General features: G+C 62.8%; 5 protein-coding genes across 15 annotated transcripts in view; 1 reads left to right on the top strand and 4 right to left on the bottom strand.

Annotated features, from left to right (window-relative positions):
* Positions 1-4,295, bottom strand: part of DAG1 (dystroglycan 1) — a 48,707-nt gene extending 44,412 nt beyond the window's left edge. Inside the window, exons 1-2 of one of the 4 annotated variants that reach the window (XM_071550639.1) lie at positions 4,201-4,295; positions 902-1,085 (exon numbers count right to left, since the gene is read on the bottom strand). The gene's annotated coding sequence lies outside the window, so the exon portion shown is untranslated. Of the gene's footprint in view, positions 1-901; positions 1,086-1,328; positions 1,954-3,709; positions 3,916-4,200 lie in introns of those variants that run through there. The other 3 variants (XM_071550638.1, XM_071550637.1, XM_071550643.1) reach the window with 3 other exon arrangements.
* A 306-nt stretch (positions 4,296-4,601) lies between these two features.
* Positions 4,602-9,328, top strand: MST1 (macrophage stimulating 1). Of its 2 annotated transcripts, none has more exons than XM_071550636.1 (18): positions 4,602-4,774; positions 5,169-5,304; positions 5,436-5,548; positions 5,679-5,793; positions 6,022-6,158; positions 6,232-6,352; positions 6,452-6,570; positions 6,663-6,825; positions 6,923-7,053; positions 7,136-7,238; positions 7,334-7,470; positions 7,594-7,629; positions 7,712-7,823; positions 7,916-7,993; positions 8,059-8,205; positions 8,286-8,392; positions 8,869-9,008; positions 9,088-9,328. In XM_071550636.1, exons 1-18 carry the CDS (start codon positions 4,723-4,725, stop codon positions 9,247-9,249), a joined length of 2,109 nt encoding a protein of 702 aa, XP_071406737.1. In that variant the 5' UTR covers positions 4,602-4,722; the 3' UTR covers positions 9,250-9,328. The 2 variants fall into 2 exon arrangements, with proteins under 2 accessions (XP_071406737.1, XP_071406735.1); XM_071550634.1 differs by having other exon boundaries at positions 6,660-6,825.
* A 6-nt stretch (positions 9,329-9,334) lies between these two features.
* Positions 9,335-14,350, bottom strand: LOC139669824 (acylamino-acid-releasing enzyme-like). 6 transcript variants are annotated; one of them, XM_071550630.1, is made up of 22 exons: positions 14,052-14,350; positions 13,827-13,956; positions 13,587-13,747; positions 13,259-13,340; positions 13,080-13,155; positions 12,827-12,969; positions 12,491-12,628; positions 12,325-12,416; positions 12,193-12,233; positions 12,001-12,122; positions 11,766-11,826; positions 11,561-11,655; positions 11,428-11,479; positions 11,268-11,356; positions 10,938-11,079; positions 10,730-10,807; positions 10,577-10,657; positions 10,410-10,498; positions 10,070-10,260; positions 9,891-9,993; positions 9,698-9,817; positions 9,335-9,617 (listed from the first exon to the last, which is right to left on the bottom strand). In XM_071550630.1, exons 1-22 carry the CDS (start codon positions 14,240-14,242, stop codon positions 9,426-9,428), a joined length of 2,469 nt encoding a protein of 822 aa, XP_071406731.1. In that variant the 5' UTR covers positions 14,243-14,350; the 3' UTR covers positions 9,335-9,425. The 6 variants fall into 6 exon arrangements, with proteins under 6 accessions (XP_071406731.1, XP_071406728.1, XP_071406729.1 ...); XM_071550631.1 differs by having other exon boundaries at positions 9,395-9,617; positions 9,698-9,804; positions 14,052-14,347; XM_071550627.1 differs by having other exon boundaries at positions 10,410-10,657; positions 14,052-14,349.
* LOC139669826 (acylamino-acid-releasing enzyme-like) lies at positions 14,345-19,074 on the bottom strand. Its single transcript, XM_071550633.1, has 22 exons — positions 19,000-19,074; positions 18,222-18,351; positions 17,998-18,124; positions 17,830-17,929; positions 17,662-17,737; positions 17,434-17,597; positions 17,225-17,362; positions 17,045-17,136; positions 16,892-16,932; positions 16,694-16,815; positions 16,485-16,545; positions 16,319-16,416; positions 16,190-16,241; positions 16,017-16,105; positions 15,764-15,902; positions 15,604-15,687; positions 15,453-15,533; positions 15,257-15,345; positions 14,963-15,153; positions 14,779-14,881; positions 14,592-14,698; positions 14,345-14,521 (listed from the first exon to the last, which is right to left on the bottom strand). The coding sequence occupies exons 1-22, from the start codon at positions 19,009-19,011 to the stop codon at positions 14,416-14,418; spliced, it is 2,202 nt and encodes a 733-aa protein (XP_071406734.1). The 5' UTR covers positions 19,012-19,074; the 3' UTR covers positions 14,345-14,415.
* A 699-nt stretch (positions 19,075-19,773) lies between these two features.
* The window catches only part of BSN (bassoon presynaptic cytomatrix protein), a 93,030-nt gene continuing 90,033 nt past the window's right edge, over positions 19,774-22,770 (bottom strand). For both annotated transcript variants that reach the window (XM_071550607.1, XM_071550609.1), the window contains exons 10-12: positions 22,576-22,630; positions 22,393-22,489; positions 19,774-21,856 (exon numbers count right to left, since the gene is read on the bottom strand). In XM_071550607.1, the coding sequence (XP_071406708.1) occupies positions 22,590-22,630 (41 nt within the window). In that variant the 3' untranslated portion in view covers positions 19,774-21,856; positions 22,393-22,489; positions 22,576-22,589. The remainder of the gene's footprint in view (positions 21,857-22,392; positions 22,490-22,575; positions 22,631-22,770) is intronic.

The raw sequence follows: 22,770 nt of genomic DNA, 5'->3' as shown, positions 1-22,770 counted from the left end.
AAGCACAGTAGGAAAGACACACCATATCCTTACTCGGGGTTGCAGTGATGGCAAAAGCACCGTGGTGAGACCACAACATGAGATAAGGGCAAGAGAGGAGAACTCACCAGCACAAGCCTTCACTCAAATACATCTTTGCAGGTCAGATGAGGCTGGGAGCCTGGTTTTCTACTGAAAAACCCAAACAAAGCTGAACACTGTGGGGCTGGGACAAGTTTTACTGCAATTTCCAAGTCTTACTCTCTGCATTTCAAGGTCTGACAGTACTCTGAATCCCACCAAGAATTACCCTCCAGGCCTAGAGGATACCTGCAGAACAATGAAACTGAGGGGACAACTCAACCCTGAAGAAGAAAGTATCTGTTATGGCCAAGAGCACCATCGCAAGGGAGAGCTCTGCTAATCCAGTGGCTCCCTGCCTTCAAGAATGGTCCTGCTCCTCTCCTCTCCTCACCACTTTGCTAAGCCCGTGAATAAAGGGTCAGGCTGAAAAAAGGACCAACTTTATGCCAAATTAGCAGGATCAGTTGGTCAATCCATTAGCTCAGCACCACAGCTGGCATGTGGGAGGAGGCAAGAGGCCACAGCTGAAGGCAGGGAAAGAGAAGGGCCCTTTTAAGATCATCAGACCATGAGGGTGACTGAGGTGACCACTTGCCCTGAGCTAACCCACCACAGGGATCATGCCCAACTCTTCCAGGCTGAGCCTCTTCCTCTGCCCTTGTAGTGCTGGGCTGTTGAAGCTCCTCCTGGCTGGGGCATTTACCAGCTCCTTCCACGGACAATCCAGATTCCTAAAGCTACACTGCTGGGCTGAGGTGACCTTGAACAGGACATGGCGGTCGGAAAAAAAGGGGAGCCCCCACTGCCTCCACACCCCAAACAAAGCCATGCCACTCACCTTGTCCTGTCTCCTCCTCCTCAGTCACCCAGAACAGCTCCCAAACCAGGCACAAGGGCCAGGAAGCTTTGTGCTGGTCCCCAGGTGACCAGCTCAGGCTTTGCACAGGGAAGGGAATGGCACTGCTTGGCCAGTGGCTCAGAGCATCTCCTTCAGACACTGTTGCACCATATCAGCTCAGATGCTTGTAAAAAATGGACAAAAAAAGTAGTATCATCAAACATATACAAACATTTTTCCTATGGCAAGCTAAAATTTTATCCCAGAAAAGCTGAACCAGAGACAGTTTAAGCCAAGAGATAAGTGCAGGGAGATACACAGATAGAAAAATGCACCAGACTAGGATGTGCACCTCCCTAGAGTGTTCACACAGGTTAATATATTAACCTTCCATCCAGCAGCCCCATATTAGTTTGCTCAAACTTACTCAGTCTCACAGAACAAGTCCTAAAAGCACCGGTTCCTCAGGTTGATATTTTATTTTTCACAGCTTAACCATGGTCACAGTCCTCTGCGAATCGGGTTTTAGGTACAGAGCTCTCCAGACTGCACAAACATCCTAAGAACAAACATTTTCGGCATACCAAGAGCTCAGATACTCTGGGTCAATCCAACTGTGTTTATTTGTATTTCGCTCAAATCACCACCGAAGTACTCGGAGCTCAAGGAGCAACAGCCTCCCACTGATTCAGCAAGAGACCAGAAGTAATTGGTAGACAGTCTGCAAGCACCACAAAGAATGCCAAAGGCATTTATTTACATGACCCCTGTTTGCCCAAGAAGAATTCAGCGTTTGCATTTTCCTCACTCGAATTAATCATCACTAGACTTAAACCCTCAGTACTATTCCTCAGCTAACAGGAGTAAAGGCACAAACCACCCAAAACCATCCCTGCAGCAAAACTTTCCAGAGACCTAGCACTGCCAGAATAAGACAGACTGTTTTGCTCCAAAAGCTGGAGTTCCTCCCCACGCTGGCACAGTACTCTGCTATCTCTCCAGGACAGTTTTACTCGTTATCTCTCCAAGGGACATGAAAAAGGCAAGGAGACACAATTCCTACTGCTGAGAAACACCACTCCTGCCAGGGCAGATCCCTCACTCCTTCTCTGCCAGGCTGATAACACACTGCACCTCACACCTGTGCTGCAGACACTAAAGCATGAAAACTCATCCCAGGACCCAGCTGCTGCAACCACACATTCCTCTTCTCCCTCAGACCCCAGTGGGACCACTGGTCTTTAGTGCAAAGCCCCAGATCACCTCTCAGGTTTGTCCCTTGTCACAGTCACACAGGCCAGAATGCAGCAGGGCTCCCTCCAACATGACCCCCTCACTGCCAGAGCCCAGCTCTGCCCAAGAGAGACGGCCAGAATTGCTCCACAGCAGCTGCCTGTGGAAGACAAGAGCATTGGCCCAACACTGACCATGACCAAAAGGTCTCACTCTACCTTGTTACACGTCCTCCTTCGCTTCCAACAGCAGCCAAGCCCAGTACACTGGGCAATGAGAGATGAGGAGAGCACAGTGGGTAAGTTACCAACGAGTACCAGCATTTCTAAAAGCAGAAAAGCACTCAGGGTTAAAAAAATCCCAGACAAGGAACACAGCGAGAGCATAACATGCTTTACTGCTGTCAGCCCACAGTGCTTGCCGATTCTTCAGGCCTAACACCAACAATTAAGCATAATTTTGTTCTTAATATTTACACAATATTTAAAGAAATGGGTATGTCTAAGCCAGCATGTGCTATCAGCAACATCTCCTAGTTATTGGAGTGTTTGTGCCAGCTCCCCAAGAAGTGAGTGCAAACTCCTGCAGAAAGGAGTCAGTTCGACCTGGAATCAGCCAGGCTTTGCTGATTACTCCTCTGAGTAAACAGTGGTGTTCCCAGCACTTCAGCTTGCTCTCAAGCTCCTTCTGTTGGCATACTACCCTATATTTAGGATGGAAGAGTGCAATGACAAGCATTAGGAAGAATGAATAAGTGGTTTAGCCTGCTCAGTATAGCAGTGGAGATTGTGTGAAGAAACTTAAAAAATAGAAACTCCTAAAGTGAGGAACGGAATCTGTAAAGCTAAAAGTGGGAAGAGACAGCACTCCATACTGAAAGTTAAATGACAACTTTTGTTAGGAACAGTGTTCCCAAGGCAAGAGACGCTAGAAGTCCATCATGCAAAGAAGCCCTGACAGGAGGGGCTGAGACAAGATAAGCAAATTCTTGGTCTTTTCACAGAGAAAGATTTTAATCTTACTTTGCACAAGTGAATGTCATCATACCCGTTTTCCCAAGTGTAGGAGCCCAAAGGGACACAGCACGTCAGTGAAAAACTGAGTGCTGCTGCCAGGTCCCACGTCCCATTCCCCTCCCTGCACCTTCCCACCCTGAGCAGCAGGACCTGGTTACGCTCCAAAAACCCACGCGAGAAGTTTGCAAACTTCAAACTAGTGGCAAACCCCATTAAACCCAGACCTGATGACTTGATGGGCGCTGCAGCCACATCGCTGCCTGTTGCTTCCGAGGAGTCGGGGAGGCCACAAGTAATATGCAGCATTCACACCTTTCTGTGCGGCAGAACTATTAACCGGCCTTCAGTCACCTGTCCCGCGGACTGCAGATCAAGCCCGCCCGCCGGTGCGTTCCGCCGGCACAGCCCCTGCTGTCGGTCACGCTCGCAGCTCCCGGAGCCAAGGTCAGCCCCGGGAAGCGGCGGAGCCCCACGGGGGCCGGGCCGAGGGGCCGCCCTGCCCGGGCCCGCCACCTGCGCCTGGGGGCCGCCCAACTCCGCCGGGTTCCTGGGCACCCACCTGCGCTCCCACGGCGCCGGTCTCGGTGCGCGGGGACAGCCTAGGACGCCCACACGGGGTTGTCACACCCAGGGCCGGCCGCCGCCAGCACCTGGGCCGCTCCCGGCGGAGCCCCGCAGCTCGCCCGTACAGCCCGGCCTGGCCGCTCGGTGCCCGGGCCCGCTCCGCCTCCCGCCGGGCACTCCCGGGCGCGGCGCCCACCCGGGGCCGTGGGCGGCGGCGGGAAAGCGGCGCGGAGGGAGCGCGGCCCGGCGAGGGAACGGCGCGGGGCCGGACCCGCAGGCCACGGAGGGCGCGCTGGGGCTGAGGCGGCGCCGCGCCGGGAGAGCCGCCCCGCCGCCCGCGCTCCGCAAGGCCCGGGCCCGCCGCGCCTATGCCCAGGCCGCGCCACCGCTGCCGCCCCGCTCCCCGCCGCCAAGGGTAGGGCGGCCCGGCAGGTGCCGCCGCAGCCCCGCTCCGGCCGGCCGCGGTGCCCCCGTCCCCGCTCTCACCGTGCACGCCAGGCCCGGCCCCGCTCCCGCCGGCTCCGCGGCCCCGACGCACCGAGCGGGCGGCGCGGCGCGAGCGCGACCCCGCGCGGGCACGTACCCGGGGGCGGGGCCCGAGCGCGCGCGCGCGGCGCCTGGCAACCGGCGGCACGAGCGCTCCGCGGCCAATCGGCGCCCGGCGACAGAGCTCGCCCCGCCCACTCCCGACAGACCACGCCTCCTCCCAACGGAGCCCCGCCCCCTGCCCCGCCCGCAGCCTTTGGGCCGCGCTCCAAGCCCCGCCCACACAACCACGCCCCGCCATCGGCCCCGCCCCGCCCACTAGGCCCCGCCCCCTACCCACGCGTGCCCTTCGCGGGCTGACCCGGCCCCGCCCCTCGCCCCGCCCCTCGCCCCAGGCCCCGCCCCCGCGGATGGCCGCGGTGACCCCGAACCCGCTGGCCCCGCTGGCCCCGCGCCTGCCAGCAAATATTTGCCCGGGGCCCTCCCGGAGCTCCAGCCGCCCGGGGACGCGGGGCCGCCGCCATGCAGCCCGTGCTGGGGGTCCTACTCGCCCTGGCCGCGGCCCTGGGCTCAGGTAGGGCTCCAGGCTGGTCTGCCGTGGGACTGCCGTGGGGCTGGAGGGCGCGGGGCAGCGCGGGGCCCCGGCAGGGCCAGGGCCAGGCCAGGGGTCAGCAGGCCGTGCCCTGTCCCGCGGCAGACGGGGAGAGCAGGAACCAGAGGACTGCAGCGAGTGCTGTGCACCGTGTAGGGCAGGCACCCTTCCGCTCCGCGGCACACGGATCCCATGGTCCACAGGACAGGGATCCTCTGCTCCGTGGGACACAGATCCCATGCTCTGTGGGGCAGGAATCCTCTGCTCCATAGGACAGAGATCTCCTGTTCGTGGGGCAGCAATCCCACACTCCACAGGGCCCCGGCGCCCACGCTGTGCCCCGACAGGCACACTGAGCTCCTGCCACACTCCCCAGGCCATCGCTCGCCCCTCAATGACTTCCAGCGCCTGCGAGCCACGGAGCTGCTGGCGGTGCCCGGGGATGCCCCGCCACCGGAGCAGGGCTCTGCAGAGCAGTGTGCCCAGCGCTGCGCTGCCAGCCTGGCCTGCCGGTGAGCGCTGCCGGGGGGGTGGGAGTGCAGGGGCCACACCGTGGGGTCACTGTGCACCTGGATATGTGACCCAGGCCCTGCACACCCTGGCCTTGCACAGTGCCATGCCAGACCCCTGCTGTGCCTCCCAGGGCTTTCCACCATGACCAGCAGAGCCACCTGTGCCAGCTGCTGCCCTGGACCCAGCACTCACACCACATCCAGCTGCAGAAAAACATCCGCTACGACCTGTATCAGAAGAAAGGTGGGCAGGCGCCACGGGGCAACACAGGGACACCACAGACCAGGCACAGGCCACCCATCACAGGGCTCCCCACTGCCCTTGTGCCCTGGCTTGGCCCTGGGGCTCTGATGAGGTGCCTGGCTCTGCCCAGATTACCTACGGGACTGTGTTGTGGGCGATGGCTCCAGCTACCGAGGCATACAGGCCACAACAGAGAAGGGGCTGCGCTGCCAGCACTGGCAATCCATGACACCGCATGACCACAGGTGCCCCCATGTCTCTGGCTGCCCCGTGTACCCACCAGTGGCTCTGGACAGCATGTGGCAATGGGGAGTGGGATGGGAACAGTGAGGGTACAGCGCGGGGACAGCACAGGAGCAATGGGGTCAGCATGGCAGTAATGGCACTGACCACGGGTGGCACAGCATCGTGGCTGTGCCCACTTAGGGAAAAGAGGTTCCTGGCAGCCCTCCTACCCATCCTGCTGCCAGCAGGTTCCTGCCATCCCCCCGGAATGGGCTGGAGGAGAATTACTGTCGAAACCCTGACCGGGACAAGCGGGGCCCGTGGTGTTACACCACGGATCCCAATGTCCGGCACCAGAGCTGTGGCATCAAGAAGTGTGAGGACGGTGAGTGCCACATCCCGGGGTCACCCTCTGCTGTATGTGCCTCCTGCACTAAGCCCCTGCTGGCTGTTGGCAGCTGTCTGCATGACCTGCAATGGGGAGGACTACCGTGGCACCGTGGACCACACCGAGTCGGGGACAGAGTGCCAGCGCTGGGACCTGCAGCACCCACACAAGCACCCCTACCACCCCAACAAGTACCAGCCCCCAGCCCTGGGCAGTGTGCAGTGCCCTGGCTGTGCCAGGTGCCGCTGTAGTTGTGCCACCTCAACTGCTGCTCTCTGTCTCTGGCCCAGGTACCCCGACAAGGGACTGGATGACAACTACTGTCGCAACCCCGACAGCTCTGAGCGGCCCTGGTGCTACACCACCAACCCTGGGCGGGAGCGCGAGTACTGCCGCATCCGCCTCTGCAGTAAGTCCGTGCTGGCATCATGCATAGCTGGGACGGGGTCCTGGGTGCCACCCTGACCCTGCTGCTCTGCCCTTCCCTGGCCACACAAGCAGAAAAACGCCCACAGCCCATCAACGTCACCACCGGCTGCTTCAGGGGCAAGGGCGAAGGGTACCGGGGCCGGGTGAACATCACCGTGTCAGGGATCCCCTGCCAGCGATGGGACTCCCAGCTGCCCCACAAACACAGCTTTGTGCCTGAGAAGTACCCATGCAAGTAAGGAGGGGGGGATGAGCCTAGGAAGAGTAGCAGTGGGCAGCACCCATGGGAGTGGGATGGAGGGGGGTCACCCACACGGCCCCTCCACCTGCAGGGACCTGAAGGAGAACTATTGCCGCAACCCCGATGGCTCAGAGGCACCATGGTGTTTCACTGCCCTCCCTACTGTCCGCATTGCCTTCTGCTTCCACATCCGCCGCTGCCCCGACGAGCAGAATGCCCAAGGTGAGCTACCCCAGGCACCCACCCCCAGGCACCCACCCCAAGGTGCCTGTCAGGGGTGCCAGCCCTGCCTGCCTGTTCCCAGAGTGCTACCACGGCCAAGGAAAGCACTACCACGGCCATGTCAGCAAGACACGCAAGGGCATCACCTGCCAACCCTGGGCTGCCCAGACACCCCATGTGCCCCAGTGAGTGTGCAAGGAGGGGCCATGGGAACAGGGATGGGGTGGGGATGAAGATGAGGATAGCGATGGTGACAGTGATGGTGACTTTCTCCCTTCAGGATCTCACCTGTCACCCACCCTGAGGCACACCTGGAGGAGAACTACTGCCGCAACCCCGATAATGACAGCCATGGCCCCTGGTGCTACACCATGGACCCTCGCACCCCCTTTGACTACTGTGCCATCAAACCCTGTTGTGAGCCCCTACCCACACCCCTGCAGAGCTAGGGGGGAACCCTGGCTACCCTATGGGATGGTTTTGGTCTCCTCAGGGTGGCTAGATCCTGCCCCAGGGCCACTCTCTGCTTTCTCTCTGCAGCTGGCAGCCCAGTGCCCTCTATCCTGGAGAACGCAGGTGGGGGTCTGTGGGTGCCAGGTGGGTGCCACGGGGCAGATGGTGGTGGCACAGCCTCGGCTGATACCCACTCTGTCTTCAGACGCAGTGGCATTCAAGCAGTGTGGCCAGCGGGACGAGAGGCTGCAGCGGAAGGGGCGCATTGTTGGTGGCCAGCCTGGCAACTCACCCTGGACCGTCAGCATCCGCAACCGGTTAGCTGGTGTCCCACCTGCACTGCCATGTGGCCACTGTCCCTCCAGAGCTTGGCCAGTGTCCCCCCAGGGCTCACCCCCTGTCCCCACAGGGCTGGTGTGCACTTCTGTGGCGGGTCCCTGGTGAAGGAGCAGTGGGTCATCAGCACGCGCCAGTGCTTCTCCTCCTGGTAAGGCCAGGGCTGGGGCATGGGGTGCTGAGAGCCCCCTGTGCCCTCATATCCCTGTTCCGCAGCGATGCCAACCTAATGGGCTATGAGGTGCAGCTGGGGACGCTCTTCAAGGATCCTGGCCCTGGGGATCCTGACCAGCAGACCATCCCCATTGCACGGATTGTCTGCGGACCTTCTGAGTCCCAGCTAGTGATGCTGAAGCTGGAGAGGTGAGTGGCTGTGCCCTGGCCTCCATCTTCCTCACTGCTGTCTGGGCTGGCACCATGTCCTGTTGCCCCTCTCACTGCAGACCAGCCACTCTGAACAGGCGTGTGGCCCTGATCTGCCTGCCCCCTGAGCGCTACGTTGTGCCTGCAGGCACCATCTGTGAGATTGCTGGCTGGGGGGAAACCAGAGGTACCTGCCATGGGCAGCCCCTGCTGGGGCATCCCCCATCCAACACATTCCCTGCCCACACCACTCCTCTGAGGGCATCCCCTCATCCCTACCATCCTCTGCCCACAGCACCCCCATGTCCATGGCATCACCCTACCCATGGCATCACCCTACCCATGGCATCCCCTGCTTAAAGTATCCCCTGTCCTTGGCATCCTCTGCTCACAGCAATCCCAGGTCCCTGGCACAGCTCTGCTCACAGCATCTCTTTTCCATGGCATTTTTCTGCCTGTGCCATCCCCCTGCCCACAGCATTCCCTGCTAACAGCATCACCCTGTCCATGGCAGCTCTCTTCCATGACATCTCCCTTCCATGGCATCCCTCTGCCTATGACATCCCCCTGTCAAGATATCCTCCTGCCCATGACATTCTCCTGTACACACCACCGCCTTCCCACAGCACCCCATGCCTGCTGCCCCATGTTTGCTTCCCACAGGCACGGCGGATGGCAGAGTGCTGAACGTGGCACGGCTGCCAGTGCTGGCCCACAGTGACTGCAACAAGGCACAGCGTGGGCGCTTGAAGGAGAGTGAGCTGTGCACTGCCCCACTGCGCGCCGGCGTGGGTGCCTGTGAGGTGAGCTGGGCTGGGGACCCCAACCCAGAGAGCCTGCAGGAGCCAGCACTGGGGTAACACTGCTCTCTGGGTGCCGCAGGGGGATTATGGGGGACCGCTGGCTTGCCTCACCGCCGACTGCTGGGTGCTGGAAGGGGTGATCACTCCCTCTCGTGTCTGTGCCCGCACCGACCAGCCTGCTCTCTTCATCCGTGTTTCCCTCTATGTTGACTGGATCTACAAGGTGATGAAGATGGGCTGAGCTGGCTCAGCCCTAACCTGGCACAGCCACCACAATGCAATAAAGGCCCAGCCATGAACATAAGGGTTGACACACTGCACAGGGTCTCACATGTTTATTTTGCACCAAACCACACCTCATGTCCCATCCTGCCCCTGGCTACACTTCCTCCATCCTCCTTTGGTCCTGGTGTTGTCTCAGGGCCAATGGTCACCTTGGGGCCAGCATAGCCCAGGACCACCAGAGGCACTTAGGGGCTGTGCTGTCCTGTCCTGTCCTGCCTGGGCTGCCCAAGGTGCTGGAGGAACCAGCGGGCACAGTTCTTGAAGACATTGGCCTCTGTCTCCACGCCGGTCAGCGCATGGCCGCCCTCCGGGTACCACAGCAGCCTGCAGGGTGGAATGGGATGGGGGGATGCTCAGTCAGCACCCCAGAGTTCCCTTCCTGCTCCCACCTGCACCCCACTCACCGTGCTGGCACGCCTCTGGCCCGCAGCACCCGGTAGAGCTCCAGCGCCTGTGTGGGGCTGACGCGCTGGTCCCTGGCGCCCACACAGAGCAGCACGGGCGTCTGCACCTGCAGCACAGCCCTGGTGGGTGCCAGGCATCCTGTATCTGGCACCCTCTGCTTGGCACCCTGCACCCATCCTGACTCTCCCTTACCTGGGCTGCCTGGGCGATGGGCGAGCGCAGTAGCATGGTGGCCACCTCCTCGGCACGTGGCACCCGCTCAAAGGAGTAGGGCAGCCCCAGGGAGGTGTAGCGCCTGTAGCACAGAGGCACTGGTGGGTGTTGTGGGGATGGGTGGTGTGGCACAGCACAGGATGGGGGGTGGCACTTACCAGTCTGGGATGTCAGAGGTGCCCAGCAGCGCAGGCAGGTTGGAGACGGGGCTGCGCAAGGCACAGGCTTGGTAGCGCTCGGGCTCGCGGGTGAGGAGGTGGAGGGCAATGAAGGCTCCGTGGGAGCCAGCCAGCAGAGCCAGGCGGTGTGGGTCCAGTGGCTCACTGTGCAGTGCCTGTTCTACTGCCAGCTACAGCCATAAGACACCCACCATTGGCACCCCACCACCAGCACCCCACTATTGGCGCCCAAACATCAGTGCCCTACCAGCAGGTCCCACCATCAGCACCCAAACATCAGCATCCTCCCAGCAGCATCCCCCCAGCATGCCCAGCCCACCTGGGTGTCTGCCACATCCTGCTCACCCACACGGGAAAGCAGGGAGCTGATGCTGGCCTGGCCGAAGCCCAGGGAGCCGCGGTAGTTCACTGGAGAGACAGGGGCCATGGGTGCCATGTTTCCAGTGGGACACGGGGTCACATGTCCCCAAGGTCCCCAGCACTCACCCAGGAGCACAGCGAAGCCCAGCTGGCACAGTGCGGCCATGCTTGGGCGCCAGCGGGCATCGAAGACAGCATGGGGGCCACCTGGGGCCACCATGGACATCAGCTGGGGTGCCACCAGCACTGACAGAGTGTCCCCACTGTCCCCTCACTCACCATGGGGGCACACAACAAGAGGGTGTGGTGCTGTGCCATCTGACGGGCTTAGCAGCAGGGCCTCAAAATCCTGGGTGTCTATGCCAGGAAAGGGGTCCCACTCAGCACCCACTACCTCAGGCACCCAGAACCCTGCCCACCCCTCATTCCCAAGGGTTCCTGGCAGCCAGGCAGAACCCAGGTATGTTGGGGGGCCCCAAGTGCTCACTGTGTGCAGTAGAGCCCTGCCCACTGCAGGGTGGCTGGATCATCAGGGTCTTCCAGGTGACACCAGGCACTGTTGGAGTGTTCTCCACTGGCACCCAGCAGAGGGGCAGCTCCTGGCCTGCCGGCGGCAGCATGGCCACCACCTGGGCATAGACAAGAGATGGCACCAGGGCCATGCTATGCCAAGGCTGTGCTGTGATGGATCTGGCTGAGCCATGTCATTCTGACTGGCCATGCCACACCACGCCATATGTGCCACACCACACTGTGCCTGGCTCCACATCACTGTGCCATATCCCACTCTGCCACATGGTGCCAAGGCTCTGCTCACCAGGCTGGGGGGATGGTGTGGGGCTGAGCAGGTGGCCACCAGCAGGTCCCACTGGAGGGTGAGCAGCTCCCAGCACCCTTCAGGTGACCCTGGGGACAAAGAGCATGTTGGTGACCGCAGCTGCTCTCTGGGGCACTGTGGGCAGCCCAGTGCCATGTACCTGCTGTCAGGTTGGTGACAGTGGCTGCCTCTGTGTCCACGAGCAGCAGGTCCTGTGATGGGGCAGCACATCCAGTGGTGTCACCATGAGGGGCGGGGGTCACACCACTGGCCCTGCCATCCCCAGGACTCACCGTGCGGCTCCGCTGTGGGGTGCTCAGCACGGCTCGCCGGCTGTCGGCTGCCCAGCACTGAGGTGGCAGTACCTCTGTGTAGAGCCCAGTGAAGGCTGCAAGTGGAGCAGAGTGCTGGGCCAGTGAGCTGGGGGTCATGAACATGTAGCTGGGGAGGGTCCCAGCCCCTGGCAGCTCCCAGACCTGCCCACTGTGCTGTGCTCACCCTCTGTGGGTTCCTGCACCACATCGATTACCGTCACCGTCTGCCTGGTCTGCCAGGTGAGCTGGGGAGAGCTGGTGGTCAGGGATGGGCCTACCCTGGGGAAAACTGAGGCAGGAGGGCTTGGGGACCCCTCACCCCAACCAGGCACTACAAGAGGCTGTGACAGCCGAGCTGGGCACCACATTGGCAGCACAGGGTGGCACAGCTGTGCCTGGTGCCCATGGAGCCAACTCACCAGACACAGGCGCAGGCACTGCCGGTGGGGCCCCCCCACAGATCCCTCCAGGTAGAGCAGGCGCTGACCATCAGGGCTCAGCCGAGGGGAGCAGGCAGCAACATTGTCTGCTGAAAGCAGCTCTGTGGGCAGCAGGGGGTCAGTAGCCCCCTAGGCATCCCCCAGAGCACCCTCCAGGGCCTCAGTACTCACCGCAACGCCCACTTGCCAGGTCCAAGTGGAAAATCCCTGACCTGGGGAGGAAATGTGGGTCAGGTTGTATCTCCACTGCATTGATACTACAAGGGCATCCCGGCATGGTGCTGAATGCTGAGGGGGACCTACCTCCTGTTGGAGCAGGCTCTCAGTCCCAGGCGGAAGGGCTTGTGCCACCAGCCCACAAACACCACACCGCGATCATCTGGAGACCACAGGGCCTGTGCGACAAGAAGGCTTATCCCACAGCCCCAGGCTGGATCCCCTGGGGTGATCCCTGCATCCCCATCCTGACCTGGCCAGGGGACAGGTGCTCTGGGACACCCTCCAGCACCGAGAGGTTGCTGCTCTCCAGGTCCAGGATGCAGAGGACGGGCATGCTGCGGGTGCTCAGTGCCTCCCCCCAGTCCTCATGGTACATGAACTTCTCACCCTGCAGCACAGCCCTGTCAGCCCCACATCTGGCAGCCCCAGGCATGGGGCTCTGTGCATGGCACATTCGTGGGGTGTATGGCACACCCACACACTCATGGGATGGATGGTGTGCTCATGGAGCACATGCCATGCTCTCAGTATGCCTGGCAGACTCAAGGGTTGCACAGAACACAGTCATGGGGCACATGGCACCTACTTCCTCATCCTCATCCTCCTGTGCTGGCCCAGCTGCTCCAGGCACATCCCAGGGGTAGGAGGGCTGGCGTTTGGGCTGGCTCTTCTCAGCCACATAGAGGAGCCGTGTCTCCAAGTGGGACCAGGCCAGGCAGGCAAAGGGCCCTGGCATGGTAAGAGTGGCCAAAGCACAGCCTGGCACAGGCACAGCTGGGCACCAAGCAGGCACTTAGCCCTTGCCTGTGTGGGCAGGCACCACGGGGAAAGACCCCTACCCTCTGTGTACACCTCGCTGTGCTTCCCCAATGCCGTTAGGTCCACACTGTGGCTGCGCCCGCTGCGGTCCCACACCTGGGGTAGCAGGAGTCAGCACCAGCACACCATGTCCATGGTGCCCACCGCCCCACACTGGCACTCCAGCCACACTGGTGAGTGACCGGGACAGCTGCGTTACCTCCAGCAGCTCGTGGCCCTGCAGCGGGCAGTGGCTGAACAAGGCACGGCGCTGCCCACTGGGCGAGTCCTGGCCGAGGAGCCTGAGGGTGAGAGGGAGGAAGGGAGGGAGGGAGGGAGGGAGGGAGGCTGCAGCAGGGCGGCACTCTGTGGGCACCGGGCTGCACTGTGGGCACTGGGCACACCAAGGGCACCAGGCACACCGAGGGCCGTGCTGTGGGCACTGGGCACAGCACGGCACTGGGTACACTGCGGGCACCGGGCACACCACGGGTACCGGGCATACGGCACACTGCAGGCACCGAGCACACCGCGGACACCGGGCACACCTTCCCCCCGCGAAGCCCGTCCCTGCCGTACTGGCTGTGGATGTCGGCGCTGAGCGCGGCCCCGGTGACGGCGATGCCGGGGCCGCCGTTCGTGCACCGCAGACTGTAGTGGCGGCTGAAGCGCAGGAGGCGGCGGCGGGGCAGGTCGGGGCGCCGGCACTCTGCGGGAAGGGGCCGTCAGCGCCCGCTCACACCGGGCCCGCGGGACAAAGCGCAGCGGGCGCCGAGCCTGCGACTCACCCGTGTAGAGTAGGAAGGTCTGTCCCCCAGCCGCGGCCCCGAGGGCGGCACGGGTGATGGCAGGGAACTGGCACAGCTCCCGGTAGCAGGCAGCGGGGCCGCCGGCCGCCTGCGCCGGGAAAGAGGCGTGCTGGAAGGGAGTCAGCTTACCCCCCCCCGCCCGTGCCCAGCTCCCGAAACGGGGCTGTGCTCACCCACGCGGACCCCCCGAACCCCTCTGCCCACCTCCATGCGCTGCTCGATCCCTGTAGCTGTGGGGCCGTGCTCTGCCATGCTGGGCTGCTGGTGCCTGCCACTGGCAGCGGGATGTCTGCCAAGGCACGTGGGAACAGCCTGGCGCCAGCACCCCGGCTGGTGCCAGCCCTCCAGCTGCTCCCCACTGCCCAGGATGGGCAGGCAGGGTTCACCCTTCCCATGGCCCAAAGTATTCCTGGCAGCACAACTGCCCACCTGTGCAGGTGAAAGATCCAGTTGCCACCAGCTTCTGGGGCACTGGGAGCAAAGGTGACACAGGGGCCAGCACCCCCACCAGAGACACCGGGGTGCCTGATCTAAATCATTTATTAGAGTTGGCAGCAGTGGGGGCCCCTTAGCACTCCAGGTGCTTGAGCAGCCACAGCGCCATGTTCATGAAGCCGTCGGCTTCGGCCTCCACACCAGCCAGTGCGTGGCTGTTCCCTGGGTACCAGAGCAGCCTGGGGGGGAGAGAGAAGGGTTAGTGCCATGCCTGCACCCCACCAGCTGGGCATCCAGCACCCCACTCACCGTGTGGGGACCCCCCGGGCCTTGAGGGCACGGTAATACTCCAGCCCCTGCTTGGGAGGCACACGCCGGTCATCTTCCCCCAGCATTAGCAGCACAGGCACACGGACCTGTGGGAGTGACATGGCCTCAGCACTGGCACTGCTGGGTAAGGACTCGGACAGGGATGAGGACAGGGACGGGGACATACCCGGTCAACATAGCGAATAGGGGACTTGTGCAGCATCTCTGTCCACTGGGCTGGGTCTGGCAGGGCATCAGGTGCGTAGGGCAGCCCTGTCTCCGTCAGGCACCTGTTGGTGAAAGTCAGGAGCATGTGTGGAGCTGGAGCTGGGGCAGCAGGGAGCCTGGACGTTGTGGGCAGCAGCACTCACCAGTCAGGGATGTCTGTGGTGGCCACCATGGACGCGATGTTCACCACTGGGTTGCGGACCACGCAGGCGCGGTAGGTGTCAGGGAACTGCCCGATGAGGTGGCACGCCAGGAAGCCCCCGTGAGAGCCGCCCACCAGTGCCACCCGGCTGGCATCCAAGGCCTCCTCCTGCAGCACCCGCTCCACGCAGAGCTGCCACCACAGGGGACACCCACTGAGGCTGGCAGCCCTGCTTTCTCTAGTCAGGGCACTTGTGGGTGCACAGGGTGCCCCAGGACCACGTGCCAGGCCGTACCTGCACGTCGTGCACATCCTGCATGCCCACGTTGCCTGGCAGGGAGGCCACGCTGTCCTGGCCGAAGCCCAGTGAGCCTCGGTAATTCACTGGGTGGGGGGCAGCATCAGAGCCCTTCCTCCTCTGTGCCCCCACCCCAGCTTCCCCATGGGTGCTGTGCCACCCAGCAGCACCCCAGAGCCCCAGTGTCACTCACCCAGCAGCACAGCAAAGCCCACGCGGCACAGCGCCGCCGGGTACAGCATCCACCCGGCCGTGAACACGGAGTGGGGACCCCCTGCAAACAGCAAAGGCAGGGGGACGATGCTGCCCATCTGGGGTACAGCAGGGTGGGGACAAGCTCTTACCATGGGGCATCACAACCATGGGAGGCTTCTGGGCAGTGGGGCCCTCAGTTGGGCGCAGTAGGATGGCATCAAAGTCCAGACCCCCTATGGAGGTAGGGTGGGGAGTGTCAGGGATCAGTGTGGGTGGTGGAGTCCAGCCTTGCCCCTGCTGGGCACTCACCGTACTGCGGGTGCTCCTGCTCTGGAGGGGGCTGCAGGGTGCGGATGTCCCAGCTGATGCCAGGCACAGGGGGTGAATCCTGCAGGCAGATCCACTGTGCCTGTGCCTCATGGCCAGCAGTGGGCAGGATGGCCACTTTCTGTGCAAGGAGAGGGGTCAGTGCCCATGCCAAGGGGGTGGTGGGCACTGGGATGAAGGGTCAGTGCCTGTGCAGAGGGGCTGGTGGGCAATGGAGAGGGGGATGTGACTTTACCAACATGGGGGGGCAGCTAGGAGTGGAGAACCTGGCTACCAGGAGGTCCCGGTTGATAGTGAGGACAGACCAGCTTCCCTGGGGGCCATCTGGGGATGAGAGAGGTCAGACCTGTAAGTGTGACCCCCTCCCCACCTCTGGCACTGGCATGGCCCCGTTGGCCCATCACTCACCAGCTGTCAGCAAGGTTGTGGCGCCTGTCGCTGTGTCCACCACGAATACATCCTGGGGGCACGAGGGCAGAGTCCAGCAGAGCCCAGACCCAGCTGGCCCCCTCTGCATGCCCCCTGCCATCCCCTCACCTGCTGGCTGCGCTGGGCCGTGTCCAGCAGGATCCTGCGGCTGTCGGCCGCCCAGCACATCCCTGGCAGTGCCCCGCAGTAGATTCCCGGGAAGGCACCTGTGATGACAGTGGTGGAACTCAGTGTCTTCTTGAGCCCCCCACAACACCCCCAGGGCTGTACTCACCCCACTCCTGCCGCGGCACAGCCTCCAGCACCGTGCTGGTGTGTTTGGTGTACCAGTCATACTGCAGAAGACACAGAACAGGGTGTTTTGCAGTCTCAACCTGCCTGCCCCCACTGCAGCACAGGAGGCACCACTGCTCCCCCTGCCTTGGCAGAGGCACCCCATCACCTCCTCTGGTGACCCCTCAGTGACCCCCTGGTGCTGCTCACCATACGGAGGCGGTTGCACTGCTGGTGGGGGCCCAGGACATCGTTCTCCAGGTACACAATGCGGCAGCTGTCGGGGCTGAGCCGCGGGGACCACACAGCTTTGGTGTCCTCAGAGAGCAGCTCTGCATGGGCACAAGGGAATGGTGAGAGGCTGCAGAGAGCTGGGGAGCCAGTGGGGTTGGGGTACTTGCCACTCACCACATCTTCCACCCGTCAGGTCCACGTAGAAGAGCGCTGACCTACCAGCACAGAGGGGTGTCAGGCAGGGCCAGGGGCCAGGCTGTGGGGTGAGGTGCCCCATGGGGACTCACCAGTGGGGGCTGGGCTGTGGGGTGTCTCACGGGGACTCACCGGCGGTTAGTGCAGTACCGCAGCCCCAGGCGGAAGGGCTCGTGCCACCAGCCCACAAACACCACACCAGTGTCCTCAGGGGACCAGAAAGCCTGCAGGGAGAGGGGAGATGAGTGGCTCAGACAGCTGCTGGCCCCAGAAATCTCCCTTCTCTGGTTCCCTGTAGCTCCCCATTCTGACCTGGCCAGGAGAGAGGTGTTCAGGGATGCCCTCCAGCACAGAGATGCTCTTGCCCTCAATGTCCAGGATGCAGAGGACGGGCACACTGCGGGTGCTCAGCGTCTCCCCCCAGTCCTCGTGGTACACGAACTGCTCTCCCTGTGGCACAGCCCTGTCAGCCCCACTGCCACTTGGCCAGTCCCCATCTGCCCTAGGTGGGCTGACCCCACCTTGAGGGGTGCATCCTCCTTCTTGGGGTGCCCTGTGTCCTCATCGGAGGTGCCCAGCTCGGGGGCTTTGCTCTGGAAGAAGGACTCAGTCTTGGGGCGCTTCTTCTCCGCCACATAGAGCAGGTGGGTCTCCGAGTGTGACCAGGCAAGGCACCCAAACTGGTCTGCAGGGGACAGTCATCACTGACCACCCCTTCCCCCAGGACCCCACAGCCCACAGCCCCTCACCATCGTCGTAGACACAGCCATGCTCGTCCAGCGCCGTCAGGTCGATGCTCTTTACCTTGCGGTTCTGATCCCAGACCTGGGAGCAGATGCCGGGATGGTGCCAAGACACAGCATGCATCGAGCCCTGAGCCCCAGCAAGTATCCAGCCCCCCCTGGATGCCCCCTCACCTCCAGGAACTGCTTCTCCTTCTCCTTCTCCTTTTCCTTGCTTGGGACCTTGCGCAGGACAGCCTTCAGTGTCCCGCTTGGGGACTCACGGCTCAGCAGCCTGTGGGTGGGTGCCCATCAGCCCCTGCTGTCAGCACCCAGAGGTGTGGGGAGCAGGATGAGACTCACTCGCCCTTGATCTCGGAGCAGGTGCCGACAGGCCCCGAGTAGACAATGGAGGCTCCGTCATGGAAGATGAGATACTGGCGGCAGAACTTGATGTTCTCGGCCCTTGCCAGGTCCCGCTGCAACCACTCTGAGGGGGGTGAAGACACCAGCTGCTTTCCCACCAGGCAGGCAGGAACCACTTGGGCCCTTCCTGGGTCCCCAGAGGGGACACCCCATCCCCATACCGGTGTAGAGGCTGCAGTATTTGCCGCCGTACTGGGTGGTGAGGTCGGGGCCGAGGCAGGCAGCGCTGAGCCCGGGGTGCTGGCTCAGCTCCCGGTACAGCTCCGACAGCTCCTCCGCACGAGGCGGCACCTGCGGGACCAGCGTGGCTGGAGCTGTGGGGAGTGTGGGGGGCAAGGACCGGGCAGTGATGGGGCACAGGGGGCACTGAGTGGGGCACCAGAGCACAGGCAGGGGAATTAGGGGGCACTGGGGGCAGTGCCTGCGGGTGGAGAGCTGGGGCAGGTATTGGGGTACACGGGGGGGATGAGGGTAAAGGGCCAAGGCACTGCAGGTCTGGGGCAGCACTAGGGGTGCAGAGCCGAGACATTACGGGGGTGCCAGGGGCTAGGAAGGCAGTGGAGGGCAGCACTGGGGCACATGGCGGGGATTAGGAGGGTGTCAGGGCAGTTATTGGGGTACCAGCGGGTACAAGGGTACTGGGTACAATTCCTGGAGTACAAGGGGCGCGTAGAAGAGTACTCGGGGAAGTTACTGGGTACCAGTGGGTATGAGGGTGCTGCCAGGCAGTAACTGGGGTCCATGGGGGGATTAGGAGGGTGCCGGGGGGTGCCGAGCGGCGGGGAGGGGCAGTGCGGGACGGGGCTCCCGGGGGTGCGGGCCGGGGTGCGGAGGGGCAGGGCGGGGTTCCGGGGTGCGGGCCGGGGGTGCGGAGGGGCGGGGGCGGGGGTGGTGGTGGTGGTCCCGGGGCTCTGACGTCACCGCCCCCCAGCCCCTCACCGGCGGCTCCATGTCGGGCAAGCGGGGCGTAGGCGTGGCCAGCAGCGGCACTTCCGGGGTGGAGGGCGGGGCCGCCGGCCTGTGGCACCTCCCATTGGCTACAATGCTCGTGTCATTGGCTCCCCCGCTGGGGCGCCCCCTGGCGGACCCCCAGTGCACCCCACGTGTTCCGGCGGTGTCCCGGCGTTGCCCCCGCACACCGCGGGTCACGCACGGACACCGAATGGCCCGCACACCGCGGGTCACGCACGGACACCGAATGGCCCGCACACCGCGGGGCCCGCACGGACACCGAATGGCCCGCACACCGCGGGGCCTGCACGGCCCCGTGAGCCGCAGGCGGGGAACAGGGAGCGGCCCCGCGGTGTTTTCTCCAGCAGGTGGCTGCAGCACAGGGGCGCCGTGTGCAGGACGGGGAGATCGGGCCCCTGGGGGGCACAGGGACCCCGAGCCTCGCAGCCCGGCCAACAGGGATTGCGCCCTTCAGAACCCACGGAATCCAGCAGCCTGGCCAGGAGAGTGGAATTGAGTCCTTGATGCTCACAGCGATCCCCACCCCAGCAGCCGGACCAAGGGGAATTGGGCCTTTGGGAGCCCACGGACCCAGCAGCTTGGCCGAGGAGATGGGACAGGGTCCTTGGTGTCCACACGGACAAGGTGTGGGCTGCAGAGCCCACCAGTGCTTGGTGCCGACTAGCCCCACGGGGTTTCCATCCTGGCCCCCACCCCCACAATGCAGGCAGGCAGGAAATCGCGGCCAGTCCGTGGTTTGTGTCAAGTCCTTTTTATTCTGTTCCCACAGAAACACCTGGTGAGGGGGCAGCTTCTGGAAGGGAGTCACGACACAGCGGCAGGGGCGGTACGGCACGGTACGGCACGGTACGGCACGGGGTCACTACGGGTGGCACAGAGCACAGCAGACACGCACACCGTCACAATGTTCAGAGGGAGCGCACCCGGCATCGCACTCACCGCTGGAAACAGCGCCCAGCCGTGCTCGGCCCTTGGTCTTTGCACCCCCGTCCCCCCGCCCCGGCCCGGGCTGAGGGCCTGGCCTGGCGGGCTCTGTGCCCCCGGTCCTGGCAGGCACGAAGGCAAAGGCGGCGGATGTGCTCGGGCGGCGAGATGGGCCCCGGCAGGGTCTCGGTCCCGCGTGCGATTTACACACTGTACAAGTATTTACAGCGCGAGGAGCGGCAGGGGCCGGAGGAGGCACCCTCAGGCTCTGCACTTGTCATCGTCGGGGCCAGGCAGTGGGTGTGTGCAGGGCCGGGGGGCTCCTCGATGGGGCTGCCCCCGGGAGGGCCACACTGACCCCCAACAGCCCCCGGCCTCCCCCCAGCCTTGGGCACCGGCAGAACCCTCCGGCGAGGGACCGCCACGGAGTGTGGGCTCCCCGAGGCAACCGGGTCCTCGATCACAAGTGCATAAATCTGCTAAGAGCTTTCAGTACAGCAATGGACTGATGGAAAAGAAAAAAAGAAAAGTCCAGGCAAAGAACAGCAAGCACTGAAAGGCGGGTGGAACCGTGCAGAGAAGCAGCAAGCCATGCTCTACGACGGGACAGACGGTCACGGGCGCTAGGGCTGCCCTTTGGCAAAGTGGCCCTCCGTGGGTTGAACATGCCACGAATTCATACGCACGGGTGGTCGGTACAGAGTAGTTCTCGGGTCGCTCGGCGGCACGCTTTGCGATGGAACCCTTGGGCGCGACATTGAACTGATTAGCTATTCACAGGTCTTGTTCTGGAGTCGTGTTATTTCGTTGCATAGAACATCAGGCGGGTGGGTGGGCGAGTGCCCCCCGCTGCGGGGGTGCCGGCGGGGCGCCGCCAGCGCGGGGAGGCGGCGGGGCGTGGCTGACCCCCCTCCTGGGGCTGCCTCCCCCCCTGGGGAACCCTCTCCTGGCAGGGCAAGTGGGCTTTGGCCGCCGGCCGCTGCGCCGGCCCGTCCCCGCAAAATGGCTTGAGAAGGACTTGGATTGCACAGTAAAAGGAAGGATACTGCCGGAGGCAAAGCTCTCCTGATCTTGTTCCACGGGATTTGTGCTCTTTTGTAGCCTCCTGCACTCTATTGCTTCTACAGACGACAGCCCGTGTGCTAACTCATCGCACAAAGCAAAGAGGGAAGAGGATTTGGTACAAACTTTAGAAAAATAAAACCCCAAAAACCAAAACAAAATTAACCCAAAGAAACTGAGAAAAAAAGGACCCCCCCCGACAACGCCCCGTGCCCCCCCTGGTGCGGATGAGGTATACACAGAAATCAAAGTGGGATGATTAAGGCTGTTCTTGAAAGAAAAGGGGTGCCCGCGGCAGGCGCGCTGGCTGCGTGGCGAGGGCGAGTGCGGCCCTTTCAATGCTTCCAATGGCTTCGGGACGCGCACCCAGCCGGCCGCGCCACCTGTCAGAGTCCTATGGCCTCGTATTTCGGTAGTGAAACAGTGTTAGGTCCTAGCTGATGCGCTCCAGGGGCTCCCCGGCGGGGCTGGGAGCGGGCCGCAGTGCAGGGGGCGCGGGGACAGCCCCGGTGGGGCAGGTGGGGTTGGGAAGGAGGAGTGGCACCCATGGCGCCCAGCCCTCAGCTTGTGGGGGGGAAAAAACCTATGAAGAGGCCAGAATTGGGGTTCGGAGGAAGCAACTCTGCGTATAATCTTGAGAAAGGGCCGCAGTCCACCTATGGGGCCTGACCCAATGGTGTGGATCAGGCCCATCCCCTTGTGGCGGCTGCCAGGGCTCGCTGTGTGCCACGCTGGAGCTGCTTGCCAGGTGTGGGGGGCACCTGCCCCAGGCTGTCCACCGGGCCACTGCTCAGCCGCTGTTTGGTCCAGCATCCAGGGATCGCCCTGCTTTCAAAAGCTTGTGAGAGACAGAGAGAGAGGCATTAGTCTGAGCAGCCCTGTCGTCGCAGAAGGGACCCCACTGAGCAGCAGTGCTGGCCCGAGCGAACAGGCCTCAGAGAGCCAAGAGGCACTGCCGGCAGAGCAGCTGCTGCCGCCCCCGCTCTGGACAGGCTCCTGGAGCAGAGCCTGGGCTTCCCAAACCTTCCCTGTAAACCCAGGGTCTGCACTAGCATCCGCATGGCATCAGCCCACACGGCACTGCCGAGACTGGGGAACAAGGCCAAGCCCCCATGCCTTGGCTTGGGGCCGGCACTTGGATGTGAAGATGGGGATGAGTAGCCCAGAGTGCACCACGGGGATGCACTGTGTCCTTTCCACCATGGGGGCTGGGGCTGTGGCAGAGCAGGGCTCAGTATGTGCTGAGGCTACAGCACTGCCACAGGAACCCCAGGGACAGCACGGCAGAGAGGACATGGCATGTGGGTGTGGCCTGGTATGATGACACACTCTTAAGGGCAGCCAAATTCTCCAGGCCTCTACATAGGCACTCACCGTTATACTCAGAGTCTGGCGCCGTGTGCTGAATTCATTGGCTTCTTCATAGGTTTTTCCACTGCAACGACTCAATCTCCACTCGCTTCCCAAACTCCTGCAGCAGGAGGGAGTGGAAGGGTGTCAGGCACAGCCAGGGCAGGAAAAGCCCACCGTGCAGTCCCTGATGCCAGCTGCACTCACCTTGTGCCGTTCTCTCACCAGAATGAAGTGAACTTCTTGCCGAAAGCTGACACCGCTGTGGGGAAGCCAGAAGAGGTATCAATATGGCCCCCCTGGTCCCCCACCTCCCCGGTGCCCAAACTGTGGGATCACCACACCCCAGCCATCCCCAAAGCACTTGATCCCATCTTCGCACAGAAGAGCAACACCGCCCCG

The sequence above is a fragment of the Pithys albifrons genome, chromosome 3, assembly GCF_047495875.1.
Source record: "Pithys albifrons albifrons isolate INPA30051 chromosome 3, PitAlb_v1, whole genome shotgun sequence".
NCBI lineage: Eukaryota > Metazoa > Chordata > Aves > Passeriformes > Thamnophilidae > Pithys > Pithys albifrons.
Note: the sequence above shows the minus strand (reverse complement) of the source record. Positions and strands in the feature narration are given on the sequence as shown.

Excerpts from the sequence above, each read along its gene's own strand:
- MST1 (XM_071550634.1), top strand. The coding sequence starts at position 4,723 with ATGCAGCCCGTGCTGGGGGTCCTACTCGCCCTGGCCGCGGCCCTGGGC. Across the intron at positions 5,305-5,435 it reads GCTGCCAGCCTGGCCTGCCG|GGCTTTCCACCATGACCAGC; the intron begins GTGAGCGCTGCC and ends TGTGCCTCCCAG. Across the intron at positions 7,630-7,711 it reads CTCTATCCTGGAGAACGCAG|ACGCAGTGGCATTCAAGCAG; the intron begins GTGGGGGTCTGT and ends CTCTGTCTTCAG.
- LOC139669824 (XM_071550627.1), bottom strand. The coding sequence starts at position 14,242 with ATGGGAAGGGTGAACCCTGCCTGCCCATCCTGGGCAGTGGGGAGCAGC. Across the intron at positions 13,341-13,586 it reads ACGGGCTTCGCGGGGGGAAG|GCTCCTCGGCCAGGACTCGC; the intron begins GTGTGCCCGGTG and ends TCTCACCCTCAG. Across the intron at positions 10,808-10,937 it reads GCAGGGCTCTACTGCACACA|ACACCCAGGATTTTGAGGCC; the intron begins GTGAGCACTTGG and ends TTCCTGGCATAG.
- LOC139669826 (XM_071550633.1), bottom strand. Across the intron at positions 15,903-16,016 it reads CTAGCTGCCCCCCCATGTTG|AAAGTGGCCATCCTGCCCAC; the intron begins GTAAAGTCACAT and ends CTCCTTGCACAG. Across the intron at positions 15,154-15,256 it reads AGGATGTGCACGACGTGCAG|CTCTGCGTGGAGCGGGTGCT; the intron begins GTACGGCCTGGC and ends CTGTGGTGGCAG.